The 14,057-nt window shown below is 43.7% G+C and overlaps 1 protein-coding gene across 8 annotated transcripts in view; it reads right to left on the reverse strand.

Moving 5' to 3' along the window:
- TIAM1 (TIAM Rac1 associated GEF 1) overlaps window positions 1-14,057 on the reverse strand; it is a 238,965-nt gene that overhangs the window by 16,635 nt on the left and 208,273 nt on the right. For 3 of the 8 annotated variants that reach the window (XM_068144501.1, XM_068144498.1, XM_068144500.1), the window contains 4 exons: window positions 10,509-10,615; window positions 1,967-2,146; window positions 1,457-1,525; window positions 620-745 (listed from right to left, as the gene is read on the reverse strand). In XM_068144501.1, coding sequence (XP_068000602.1) covers window positions 620-745; window positions 1,457-1,525; window positions 1,967-2,146; window positions 10,509-10,615 — 482 coding nt within the window. Of the gene's footprint in view, window positions 1-619; window positions 746-1,456; window positions 1,526-1,966; window positions 2,147-5,914; window positions 6,172-10,508; window positions 10,616-14,057 lie in introns of those variants that run through there. The other 5 variants (XM_068144504.1, XM_068144499.1, XM_068144502.1 and 2 more) reach the window with 5 other exon arrangements.

Genomic DNA, 14,057 nt, shown 5'->3' on the forward strand with positions numbered 1-14,057 from the left:
AATGTAGCATGAAATACAACCACAGAAGGATGGCTTTCAAACACCTCCAGTACTACCTAAAAATTAATCTCAGGTTTAAGTAGATGTAGGATTTTTCATGAACATTGACAAATGTGATAAAGAGTGTTAAAGGACAGGGAACTGCTTGAAAGAGTCCAGCACAGAGCTACAAAGATGATTAAGGGAGTAGAACACCTCCCTTATGAGGATAGGTTGGAGGAGCAGGGTCTCTTTAGCTTGGAGAAGAGGAGACTGAAGGGTGACCTCATTAATGTTTATAAATATGTTAAAGGCAAGTGTCAGGAGTATGGAGCCAGTGATGTCCAGTGATGGAACAAGGTACAATAGGTGCAAGCTGGAGCATAGGGATCATAAGGATCATAAGGAAATCCTTTTTCACTGTGAGAGTGACAAAACACTGGAACAGGATGCCCAGAGAGGTTGTATATGCTCCTTCTCTGGAGACATTCTAAACCCACCTGGACACATTCCTGTGTGACCTACTCTAGGTGATCCTGCTCTGGCAGGGGGGTTGAACTAGATGATCTTTCAAGGCCCCTTCCAACCTCTAGCATTCTGTGATTCTGTGACTACTCAGAATGTAAAGTGATGACATTACCTTAAATTGCTCAACCTTTTCAAGCTTTTCCAGGTCTGGAACCAGCCTTACTCCATCTTCAAGAGTTTTCAGGAACTCTACCTGGAATGCTACCATTTCGGTCAGATTCCCAAAGAGAACATCCAGCTAGTAAGAGAAAAAAAAACAACAAACCAAGACATTGAAAATACTGCTTTGCAGCTAGCTCACCTTCTCTAGAACATCAGTAATATATATGTTATTGAGTGTCCAGAGAAGGGCAACAAGGCTGGGGAGAGGCCTTGAACACAAGCCCTATGAGGAGAGGCTGAGGGAGCTGGGATTGTTTAGCCTGGAGAAGAGGAGGCTCAGGGGTGACCTCATTGCCCTCTACAACTACCTGAAAGGTGGTTGTAGCCAGGAAGGGGTTGGTCTCTTCTGCCAGGCAACCAGCACCAGAACAAGGGGACACAGTCTCAAGCTGTGCCAGGGAAGGTTTAGACTCGAGGTGAGGAGAAAGTTCTTCACCGAGCGAGTCGTTCGTCATTGGAATGTGCTGCCCAGGGAGGTGGTGGAGTCACCGCCCCTGGAGGTGTTCAAGAGGGGATTGGATGTGGCACTTGGTGCCATGGTCTAGTCATGAGGTCTGTGTTGATAGGTTGGACTCAATGATCCTCAAGGTCTCTTCCAACCTTAGTGATACTGTGATACTGAGTCATACCTTTATAATCTACTTGATCCATTAAAGACATGGAATTCAAAATCACAGCTCTTACCCAGACAAAGAAGTTCAGGAGGGGTGGGATGGGGTAGGTTGGGGAGGGCAGAGAGGAGGAGTGTTCCTGAGCTATTTAGCAAAAAAGATAAGAGTTAACATACCTCATCTGGTGTGAGGAATGTTTCTTTTTGTAGAGGCTTCAGGTATCTCTCCATTAAACAATTTAAGTCCTAAAAATTCAGAAAGGGAGCACATGTTGGTTCCTCAAACAGCCTCTGAATATTTACTGAGGTGGTGATGATCACCATTCACTCACTCTGTGAATTTTTCCCTTTCACACATAGGACAAAATAGTTGGATTTACAGAATATTAGAGAATAAAAGGAAACATTTACACAGTCACACTTACAAAATCAATACCAGATCTCATCAAGCCATGCTCCTCTGCACACCAGCTAAGTAACTTCAAAATGACAGCACAAGAGTTTGGAAAGCCTACTTATTTCAGAGGTTGAAGTTAGTATTCTAGGGACAGATTGTAGACTTGAATGTAAGTCAACTAAGAGAGACCTGCAGGAGACATCATTTGAAGTATTGGTGAAGAAACTAGCAAATTTTTCCAGCAGTAGGAGAAATATCTGTAGACTGAAACAACACATCAAGACCCTTACCTTGACGTAGGTGCGCTCCGTCTCAAGAAGTTCACAGATAACCTTTCGCAGTTTATCTGCATCTGTGAGTTGTCTCATGGTGGCCAGCTGGGGTCCTGTGAATTCCTGAGGATGAGCACTTGAATCAGAAGGATTCATTTCATGCAGACTGCGACAGAAAGCAGCAACCTGCTCTGTACTCTTTAAAAAGAAGGGAAGAGGAAAGACCAGCGGTAATATTTTCAGAGAGCTCTAAGAATGATGCAGCTGAGAAGCTCTTGTGGTTAAGCTGTTGTAACTGGGAGACTTTTTAACAGGCACCAGCTACCAGAAGTGCACACATTATTTCATAAATCTGTCTGCCTCTCACTTTACTGAGGGAAACAAAAAAACATTTGCACAATTCAAGTTAATTGAAGTTGCTGTGCAGTGAAGTTTCCTGGTTTCAGTAAGCACCAACGTTAATTAAATAGGCTCGTCCAGTGCTTAAGATTAAAAAACAAAGAAACAAAAAGGCCCACAAATCAGGAACCAAGAGTGATTGCACAAACATAAGAGACACCCCCAACTCTCTGCCAATTCCCTAACCTAGATTGCAGCCCTGTGAATAGCTGTGTCAACACAACCAAGGAGACAATATGGAGACAGAAACTGCTTAAGCTGTTTTTCAGGGGAACAAAGCCTCTCAAGGCTTCAAATACAAGCTCTTTGGGGAAGTTAACTGTATGTCTGTGCCTGGAAACCTGCCTTGCAAAGTGAATTTCTTCCTCATAACTCAGGTTTTTCAAAGCTGCTACATCTAGCTGGATTCTTTATTGTTTTCTCCACTGCCTCTATGCAAATACAGTTATACACTCTTCCCCTCCTCATGCTGGATCACCTCTTGTGTTGTTACATTGAAAAGTTTGGAGCAGGTATTGTCTCTGGTGTAAGTGATGACAGCCCAAGGCTTCTAGGGTTACCAAAGCAGCAGCATGCTCTCTCTCCATCCCTCCCAGAGTCCTGGAGGAGGCATGGGAGGGAAAAAAGCTGCTGCACTTGATCACACCTTTAACCTTCTGTGTCTAATCCTGCCATGGTATCTTAATCCAGATTTAGTCGCTTCCCAGTACTACCTCTATAGCTCTCCAGTTGAAATTAAAACAACTGACCCAAAATTAACCTGTTCAAACAGACAATATGCAAAGAGAAGGGGAAAAAAATTCATTAAAAAAAAAAAAGAGAGAGAGAAAAGCACATCACCACCTTGCACTTTGGAGACAAAGCCCTGCCACAGGGAAATCTCTCCCACCAGCTGGTAGCAACAACCCCATCCAGACCCTGCACTGCTCCACACCTTCAAGATGACCCCATGCTGAAGAATATATGTGTATTTTAAGCCAAGCAGTCTGCTCAAGAGAGTTATTTTTCCCTCTCAGTGCAGCTACAACGCCATAAAGCCTAAAAAGAGCATCACCCACGCTAGTGACAAGTAAGAGATTTCCTGCCATAATGTGGTTTTCCTTAAAGGTATCTTATAGCTGGAGATGCTCTCCTGAGGGTACCACTGCAAGGCATATTACTTAAGATGCCTGTTATGCAAAGGATTATTTTTGTCAGGACACAAGTGTAAGCAATGAATTAATTGTAACTGACTGCCTATACAAAAATGTCTCTTAGTTTATTAAAGGAAAAATACTCATCTTCAGTACCTGAGGTTTAACTCTGAGGAGGAAAAAAGGAAAAACTGTTAAGCTGGGCTCAGAAGGAAGCAGTGAGTTGAACTAAGCTTCTGGTAATGACACATGTCACTGAGTTCATTAGACAAAGAAATTCCTTTTATTTCTCAGTAAGGTTCCATCTATACTTACTGTATAAAGTATACTGTATAAAGTATAAAGCACACCCAAACTTTTTTGTTTAAGTTTGCATTAAGATTTCAATAGATGCATTCTTGATCCCAACAGCCCCAAATCCATAAAGCACAGTAGGTGGAAGCCTGGCTTCAGTGTAGGAAAATAACAAAACCAAAATCAAAACAACCCAACAATAACAAACCTGCCCAAGTTACCTGCACTGCAGAAAAAGGAGAAAGAACTGGTAATCAATATGTTAATCTGTGCCTGAAGAGACCCAGGGTACACAGGGGTTTGCTCAGAAGTATTTAGTTAAGGGGCTGGTCTCTTCTCCCAGGCAACCAGCACCAGAACAAGAGGACACAGTCTCAAGCTGTGCCAGGGGAGGTTTAGGCTGGATGTTAAGAAGAAGTTCTTCATAGAGAGAGAGAGATTGGCCATTGGAATGGGCTGCCCAGGGAGGTGGTGGAGTCACCATCACTGGAGGTGTTTAGGAAGAGACTGGATGGGGTGCTTGGTGCTATGGTTTAGTTGATTAGATAGTGGTGGTTGAAAGGTTGGACTTGATCTCAAAGGTCTCTTCCAACCTGGTCTGGTCTATTCTATTCCATTCCATTCCATTCCATTCCATTCCATTCCATTCCATTCCATTCCATTCCATTCCATTCCATTCCATTCCATTCCATTCCATTCCATTCCGTATTTGAGGAAGACATTATTCAGTGGCATTTTGTTACAAGAGCCTTAAAACAGTTATAATGTATAAAATGACAGCATGGAGTCAAGCTCCAAAAAACAAACCAAGTGTTTTAAGCAGTTTCTTCTCGATACTCTGCAGACAGCTCTCCATCCTGTGCATGCACTTGCAATAAGTTGCAGGAAAAGATGGGTCGCTGAGAAAGAGCAACAATCCACTTACACCATGAACACCAGCTAAACACTAACAAGTAGCTGAAAATTGGATAACTGTCATACAGGAACACAGCCTGCCCCAGAAGGAATAGTTACACTCATATGACCAGAAAGGAAGTGTAAAAGACTTTTAGAAGCCTTATCTCTACTTGTGCACACTTAGTAAACCCCTTACTGACTTCAGCCATGCCCAGCTCCAGCTGGCAGCAGCCACGCTCTGCCTTGCCACTTCCCTGCCTCACATCTTTTCATGCATTTCCCAAGTATCACTCGCTCAATATTCCTTGAACAAACAAAAAGTCTCAAGCACAATAGTGTTCACAAACCTTTTCTCTTGCTTGTTCATTGAACAAACTGTTCAATGAACATAACTCTGTCTCCTTTCTATTTACTTCACAAAATCAATTTCTAGACAGAAAGCTGACGCACACTGCACCCAAGGAAGGTCAGCACACGGCTGTTTTGCTGAAAACCCTCAAACAGTATTAACAAACACACCTCTGTTCCTGTTTTTCCAAGAGAAAGTGAATAGAGAATGGAAGATCTGAAAGTTAAACAGATCATTTTATCTCTCAGTACCAGATCTGTTCACCGGCTGTGACACTGATGGCACTGAATCAGGATTTCTCTAAGAGAATTATGGCATCACTGTTCAGGCACAATTCTGTGAGCAGTCCTATGTAGCAACCTTAAAATGAGATGAAGAGCTGGCACAACTGGGCTGCAAAGTTTACACTGCAAGTACATTAAACCCTCCTCTGTAGGGGGCTCAGCACAGGAGCTAAGCTCACATCCTTCCTATGCACAAGGAGCAAGCCCTTAAACTCATCAAGCATGTTAATGCTGCCCACGGTGGGGAGTTTTGGCTGCCTGCCTTATTGTTTTGAAAGCAGAGTGCCATTTCCTCTTGCACTTACTGTATAAAGACATATGGACACCTGGGCATTAAGAAAATTACCTCATTGAACAGCATGCAGCACCTCTGTTTCACCATGGACGGCAAGCTCTAAAGTAGTTTTGCTCTCCCAAACAAAACTCAGGCAGACTGCATCCTTTCATGCATTGCCAAGACTGCTAACAACATTGCACAACGAAAAGCCTCTGCAGAGTATATACATTACAGCTCAGCACTGAATTTATAACCTGAAAATTAAACCAGAGTGAAAATTTGTTTGACTGCTCACTACTCAGAGCAGCCAAGTTGCACAGGAGATCTGCTCACCAAATACAGCATACGGTACAGAGAGTCGCCGGCTCGCCCAGCACCTTCGTTCTTGAGTTTACGGTTAACCCTCCGAAGAGCAGACATCACTGCACAGAGCTGTCAGTCATCTAGGAGGAAAATCCCAGATCTCCACATATTCAGCTGATCCAAAAGGCTTTCCCACTCCGGACAGACACTCTGTGCTGCTTACTTGGCACGCAACATGGAAGATGGCTGCATCTTAGTAAGGAAGGGCAGTGACCATATTTCTCTAAGCAAAGCCCTTCTGCGTGTGTCACTTGCAGCCAGCCTCATTCGCTCAGCACTTCAGCTGGAATTAAGAGCCTGCTACCAGTCGAAGCTGAGAATTCAATGCTGCTTTTTATAGATTTGTGAAGAGGAAAACTTCAGCAGAGAGGCTGAACTGCAGCAAAGCGGAGGTGAAGGCAGCCCAGGAATATAAATGACTGTTGCCTGTGGCTGAGCAGGAGCGGATTGGCTATGGAGGGCACTGCTGAAGAATATTAAACGTCTGAAGGGACAGAGGCACAGAATTAAAAGAACTTTAAAAAGCCAGTTACACTCCTGGAAAACCCACTCCTCAAATCCCTGCTTTAATCCTTTCACATCTCCTGCAACACGTTGAAGGCTTTGAGACTAAATTCTGGTCTTGAATAATGCTACAGAGAGAAGATGACCTATTTTCTCTCAAAAAATACCTCTAAATGGTATAAGCACATACATGCACAGCACATTGCAGCACACTCCCCCAAGCACAAGTGCTGCTTCATTTCAAGAGGTAGATGTCTTTAATTACAAACAGGGACAAAGGAGTGCCCTGCAGCATTTGAACTGATGACAGTTTTAAAACACATCTTCAATTAAGCTCAAAGGACCATCATAGGAAAAACTAGGCACACAGACTGATCTTGAGGTGCAACAGCACCCATCTGCAACACAGCACCTATCTCAGCCTTTGGTAACCTGTGACATGAAGAAGTCACACATATACTCAGTTTTGAGGATACTTTCTTTGAACTTCAATTTCTTGTACAACATTTGAAAGGTCAAAACAGTCAGGTCACCACAGAGGCAAGTAACCATTTAAGAAATTGCTCTGGTATGGAATATTCCTGATATTCCATTGAACTGGGGACTGGCAGAGGGGTATCATCTAGGTTTCATAAAGAGCCTGAAATTTGTTTCATAAACAGCCTGAAAACAAGCCTAAAGAGGTGGGAGAGAGTAGCTTTGCTTCCCCCCATTCTTCTCCCTTCCAGTTCTCTTCTACTCTCAGCACCCACATGAAATATGGAGAGAAATGGAAGACAAAAGCCCACCCTGGAACAGAAGCAACTCAGCACCCTGAGCACAACTCAGGGCACTGTCAGTTGCACAGCTTAAAGGAAAAGAGTTGCATCCAGAAAGTATACCTGGTTGCTGCTGTTTACACAGATTTCAACCCAAGCAGGCTGGCTGACAGAGAGAAGGCATAATGAAAGGAGATAGGAAGCAAGCACTTACAGCAACTGCTATCCCACACTACTGCACTATTAATGCCTCAACTCACCTTGGAAATGGATTTCTGGTATTTTATCAGTATAGTCCTATGAGCATCTCATTTTAGCATATTATTATAATGATTCCTTTAACAATAGTGATGGAGAAGTAACCATTATGTAATCAGGTCTTTCAGACATACAGAAGAAAAGACTTTCAGAAAAGAGAGGAAACCTCAGAGGTACTGGCATACCCTCCAAATCCTTCACCACCACCAACACCTTGGAGGCTTTGGCAGATTAAGAAACAAATGCACCACTACTAAGGAAACACACACCCACGTGCACACATGCTAGGCTGGGGGAAGGGAAAAAGACAGCTGGGAGGGAGGAGGAGAAGGGAAGACACATTCAAGTATCTCCCACGTTATACATCCACCTATCACCTACATGAGGAAGTTACAAGTCAGTCAGAAGGCACCCAAACCCAGCTTTTGGTAGGATTTTACACATCTTACCTTCATAAAAAGCCTACCTGGGCTCTGCTACAAGAGCAGATGAAGAAGAGCTGCAGTGCTGTGTTCCTCTCCTTTTCCCATAAATTATTAACTCTCCCCTAGGATCACTTTGCTGGCTGAAGAGCCGACAAGTTTCCTCAGAAAAGCTCAGGGCTTTCCTCCTCTGCAGTGCCCTGTGAGCACCAGCAGACCCCCAGCACCAGAGTGCAGAGCAGCAGTGTTTGCAGGATTAAGCCTTGCCTCGGGATTGTGCTATCACAAGTCAAAAGACAACCCAAACGCTATTTTCAGATCTTCAGCTGCTAATGCTGCGTCTGTGCTGAAAGAAGAGGAGCTCAGCATTTAGCTGGGAGGCTCCAGCACAGTTAAAATGGATTTCCTCTGTGCTCAGTGGTGAATGGGTAAGGATACTTCTGCCCTGCTTATGCAAAGAAGGGCAGAAATAAAGTCTTCCCTCAACTCTGCCATCCGATCAAGACTGGAAGCTGTGGAAGTAATGACAATACAAAGGAACATGCCCCTCCTGGTGGTAGAAAGGCAAAGTGTTTCACTTCCCACATACAAAAATAACCTGTGTAAAACACAGCTGAGGACATCAGCTTAATCTTCTGTGCCATAATCCTAGGAGCATGGAAAGGTATGGCAGTGCATGGACAGGAAAACACCTTTGATTTTTGATCTCACCACACCAGCCAAGTGGTGACTTGGGAAAACATGTGTTGCAAACTCCTTACTCCCCACACCGCTTTTCCAAGCACACAGAAAAGCAGAGGGATTAGGAAAACCCTCCTATTAATTGAGATTTTTTTCCTTCTCCTCTCCATCTACTGGAATTGTCTCTAGGCACTGCAGAATACCACAAAGAAAGCTGACTTAGTACACAGCTACCTAAAAAGGGACAGTGGCATTCATGAATTTGCCCAATTGAGCATGCTCTATATATGCTCTACGTACATGCTGCTTTTCATTGAAAACCACTTAGAATGCCAAGTAAAACGTTTCACTCTCCTCCGTATCACACAAAGAAATCAAGACATATTTCTGAATTCGAGAAGAAAACAGGTACTGGTGTCAACAGTTCATTTACAGAAGGACTGATGCTCTTCTCATTGGAAACTGGGGCTCGATAGAGTTACCAATTACTCTTTCACTATAGAAATATTAAGCATTAGAATTGCTAATGAACATTTCTCAGTTTAACTCAATCTGCTGAGCCACAGGGCTAATCATGTAATCCTTATGCCTTGCTTCAGGCAATTATGGCTCTGAAGATCCAGGAAGAAAGATGCAAAATGGAACCCCACAGCCTGTCACACGGTTCAGAAATAGAAAGCAACAGAAAATACAGCAGGAACATTTATTCCCCAAGCAGCTATCTGTTATGCTTGGTGCTCTTCCACAGCCTCAGCGTTTTAACAGAAAAGATTCTTTTCAGAGCACATGAAAATCCCACATATTTACAGTTAAAAAATCCCCAAGTACCAACAAACACTTCCACTTACTGAAAAAGAGATTCTATGTATGTAGACGAAAAAGTGCTGTCATAAAACCTGGAAACAAACTAAACAACTAACAAGTAATCACCCTCCCTGCATGCAAGCTCTGCGCATATTTCATGCACAGGAATGTTTTCTCTTATCTCACTTCCATTGTCTGGCTATTAAAGGCAAAACTACAGGGTAGTGTGACATAATAGATCAGGAAACAAGAGGCCAAGGTCTTTTCCTTCCTTTCACTACAATGATGAGTAGAATAGCACAGGAACCAGCTCAGAGCTCACTCATAACGTATTTTAGGTAAAACAAGAGCTGAGAAAAACATGCCTGTATGTTAAGTACAAACTGAGTGAGATCTGATTCTCATTAGATCATTAATTCTGTAGAAAAATAGTTGTAAACTCTCCCCATCACCTGTGTATCAAATACCTAAAAGTAATCAGTGTCTTTAAAATTACCTCACTTGATTCTGCCTCGAAACCCACTAATCATCACGCCTAATGTTGTGTAAAGCTCCTCAGCACCAGAACAAGTGCAAACTACCAGCCACTGTGAAACCCATCCCTTAATAGATGGCAATTAGGAATCCATTTGCACAACCTCTTAGCTATAATTGGAGAGTTTTTCCTCAATCTAAGGTAGATTTAGCTATAATTAGTTTGCATTTAAAAACTAGCATGTGTGCTCTGCTATTGATTTAAGGAACTACTGTTTAACTTGCATTCCTCCTATGCCTAGAAACCATGAAAGAACAAGAAATAATAATACTCCACCTGAGCTTTTGGTTTAGTTGACCTGCCCTGGTGAATAAGACAACAAACAAGCCCATTTAAAAGCTATGTAGGAAGACTATCACAAGATACTGAAGATGTGAACCAACCCTGGAAAACAGGGCACAAGTCATGCCTAAAGGTAGTGATGTGCCAAAATCCAAACTGTAATTGGTTACATTCATATCATCCATAAGCACCTTAGAAAGTAAGATTAACGTCTTTCCCAGGAAAGATGCTCTAGTTGTGTGCAGCTGTGAAGTCAGCACATCAGCTGTGACTGTCCTGTGCTTTCGCTCCTTGTCATGTGCAAATGATAACTTTCTCACCTTGCTCATCTTATCAGCCTCATCTGATGACTCCAAGTCTTGCGCTTCAGCCTCCTCGGGAGCTGTCTCGACAGAGCTGTCCGGGTCGCCGCAAAGCGAGTGCCCTGCTGAAAGTAAGATGTGTGTCAAAACCCAACCAAAATGCCCCAAAATTCAAAAAGCTGAACACAACAGATGTGGAATTCCCATAGAGGGCTAGGCTCCATCCTGCACACAAGTACATGCCAGAAAGACGTTATGCCAGAGGCACTTAATGACCTCAGAGGACTACCTCAGTTTACAGGAGTGACCATGTTTAACTACAGCTGTAAAAATAAACAGGTTATGGCCAGACACGTTATTTAGTTGGAAACTATGAAAGCTGATTCAGAGATAAGTTGTGTTAATTTCTTGGCTGCCAGGCAATTGCCTACCTTTATAGTTCAGCGGTTCCAAATGGAAACTGCAGCATGTGAAACGACAGGCTGTGCTAATAAGCAAGTCCTGGTCAGCCCCTCCTCTCAGCAGACAATTTTAGATTGCTTGCAGTTTTGGCCTAACACACTCACTACTGAGTTTTAATCTTGATTTTTAAGGAAACACACCCAGGTTTAGCAGTTTTTAGGAGATTACTAAATTAACTGAAAACTAAATTTCCAGCAGTACATGGCCACAACTATGCACCCCTATACCTGAGCACTTTTCTGGAGGCTATGCTGTTGATAGAGCTAATAACTTCTTTGTGATTTCTTGTAAGTAAATGATGCCACCTGCAAGTGGAAAAAGAAGGAAGGAGCTAATCCCAGCCTAAGAGCTCTGTGATCCAAATAGATGTGAGAAACATTATTACTAAACCTTAGCCAGTCTTCACAGAAAAATAGATTTCATATACATTCAACTTCCAGCTATAGCAAGCTGTAAGGACCAGTGAGGGACTGAACTCTGCCAAGAATCTCCTGTGTGCTTCAACTGACCTTCAAGCCCGCAAAAGGGACAATTTACGCAGCAGAGTCAAGACACTAATTACTTATACCTTGTCCCTCTTCTCCTGTCAGCCCCACAAGGAAAGGTGTTTTCTTTGCTGCCACTCCTGGAGCTGGGTGGGGAAGGATGGTTTCTGAGTATGCCTCCCTGCCTGCATCAATAAGACCATGAATGTTCCCCCAGAGATTATACCTTTAATTCCATCACATTTTCTCTTCGGGTCATGCAGAAAAGCTTAATCAAAATTCAAGGAGGCAGCAACAAAGCAAATTCCTGCTTTTTAAAACCTAAGACTCCAGAGACTACATTAGCATAATTTTTGGTTGCATTGTTAGCATGCAGCATTTAGATATTTTGGGGAGAAAACGATGCTTTTCTGTAGCAGGTCAGAATATTTTTTCCAAGCGTGTTGGGGTTTTTTGTTTGCTAGCCCTTTCAAAGAGGAGCAGCCTGATAACACATTATGGTATTGTCAGTACCCAGTGGTCCAGCAGCCATCCCTTCCTATTTACTACTAGGTAGTAACATGGACATTTTACCAAGATTAGCAGTGATTTAGCACATCAGATGCAACACCATTTCTATGCTGGTCCCATGCTGACTCTCATGTTACTTGCCATTTTTCAATTAGACATTTCAATTTGTGTAAGTCATAGTGTCATAGTATCATAGTATCAGTCAGGGTTGGAAGGGACCACAAGGATCATCTAGTTCCAAGCCCCCTGCCATGGGCAGGGACACCCCACACTAGATCAGGCTGGCCAGAGCCTCATCCAGCCTGGGCTTAAACACCTCCAGGGATGGGGCCTCTACCACCTCCCTGGACAACCCATTCCAGGGCTAAGTCACATGCATTTGTCTATAAGGAGTATTTGGCTAGATAGCAATGCTGTGAGTAAAAAGGCCATGGTGATGATAACACACATCTGTTAAATGGACATATTTTAGTTAAACACTGTGTGGTTTGGCTAAAAAGCCTATAATAGAATGAAGGGTCTTTTAAATTCAGACAAAATGACAAGCTGCTTTAAAATCACAGAATCAAAGAATTATACAATGGTAGATGTTGGAAGGGATCTCTGGAGATTACTGAGTTCAGCCCCCCTGCCAAAGCAGGATCACCTAGGAGAAGTCACACAGGAACACGTTCGGGCAGGTTGTGAAGATCTCTAGAGAAGAAGGCTGCACAACCACTCTGGGCAACATGTTCCAGCACTCCATCACCCTCACAGTAAAGAAGCTTTTCCTCATGTCAAGGTGAAACTACCTGTGTTCCAGTTTGTGTCTGCTGTCCCTTGTCCTATCACAGGGCACCACTGAAAAGAGACAGGCACCTTCTTCTTGACACCCATCCTTCCAATATTTACACACATTAACAAGATCTTCTCTAAATCTTTTCCAGACTAAACATCCCCAGGTCTCTCAGTCTTTCCTCATAAGATAGATGTTCAGTCCCTTAATCATCCTCAGAGCCCTACACTGCACTCTCTCTAGTATTTCTCTGCCTTTCTTGAAGTAGAGAAGCCATAACTGAACACAATACATGATACTCCAGATGTGGTCCCACTAGGGCAGAGCAAAGTGAGAGGAGAACCTCCCTCAACCCCCTGGACACACTCTTCTTAACGCACCCCAGGACACCATTTGCCTTCCTGGCCACAAGAGCACATTGTTGTCTCATGGATAACTTACTAAAATCAAGAGATTTTGAAAGAAGAAACCCTGATTACACACATCCAGTATATTTCTTTATGTTTATGCTCATACTGGAAATACATTTAATGACATAGAAATGACAGCCTTGCAGGAATATATTTCCTACGGGAATAACAAAAAGTATTCTGCCCCTTTGCTGCAATTGAAAAGCCACTGCTCTTCTTGCAAGGAGTTTTATGGTAACATACAATGTTGGTTCACAAACACATCCAGCTGGCGGCCAGTGGAGTCCCCCAGGGATCAGTGCTGGGCCCTGTGCTCTTTAACATCTTTATTGATGATCTGGATGAGGGCATTGAGTCCATCATCAGTAAATTTGCTGACGACACCAAGCTGGGGACAGGAGTTGATCTGCTGGAGGGTAGAGAGGCTCTGCAGAGGGACCTCTACAGGCTGGACAGATGGGCAGAGTCCAACAGCATGAGATTGAACACATCCAAGTGCCGGGTTCTGCATATCAGCCACAACAACCCCATGCAGTGCTACAGGCTGGGGTCAGAGTGGCTGGAGAGCAGCCAGGAAGAGAGGGACCTGGGGGTGCTGGTTGATGGTAGGCTGAACACGAGCCTGCAGTGTGCCCAGGCAGCCAAGAGGGCCAATGGCATCCTGGCCTGCATCAAGAACAGTGTGGCCAGCAGGAGCAGGGAGGTCATTCTGCCCCTGTACACTGCACTGGTTAGGCCACACCTCGAGTACTGTGTCCAGTTCTGGGCCCCTCAGTTTAGGAAGGATGTTGACTTGCTGGAGCGTGTCCAGAGAAGGGCAACAAAGTTGGTGAGGGGCTTGGAAAACAAGCCCTATGAGGAGAGGCTGAGGGAGCTGGGGTTGCTTAGCCTGGAGAAGAGGAGACTCAGGGGTGACCTTATTGCT

Source organism: Melanerpes formicivorus, unplaced genomic scaffold, assembly GCF_026170545.1.
Source record: "Melanerpes formicivorus ecotype bairdi unplaced genomic scaffold, bMelFor1.0.p_v2 SCAF_11, whole genome shotgun sequence".
Classification (NCBI taxonomy): domain Eukaryota; kingdom Metazoa; phylum Chordata; class Aves; order Piciformes; family Picidae; genus Melanerpes; species Melanerpes formicivorus.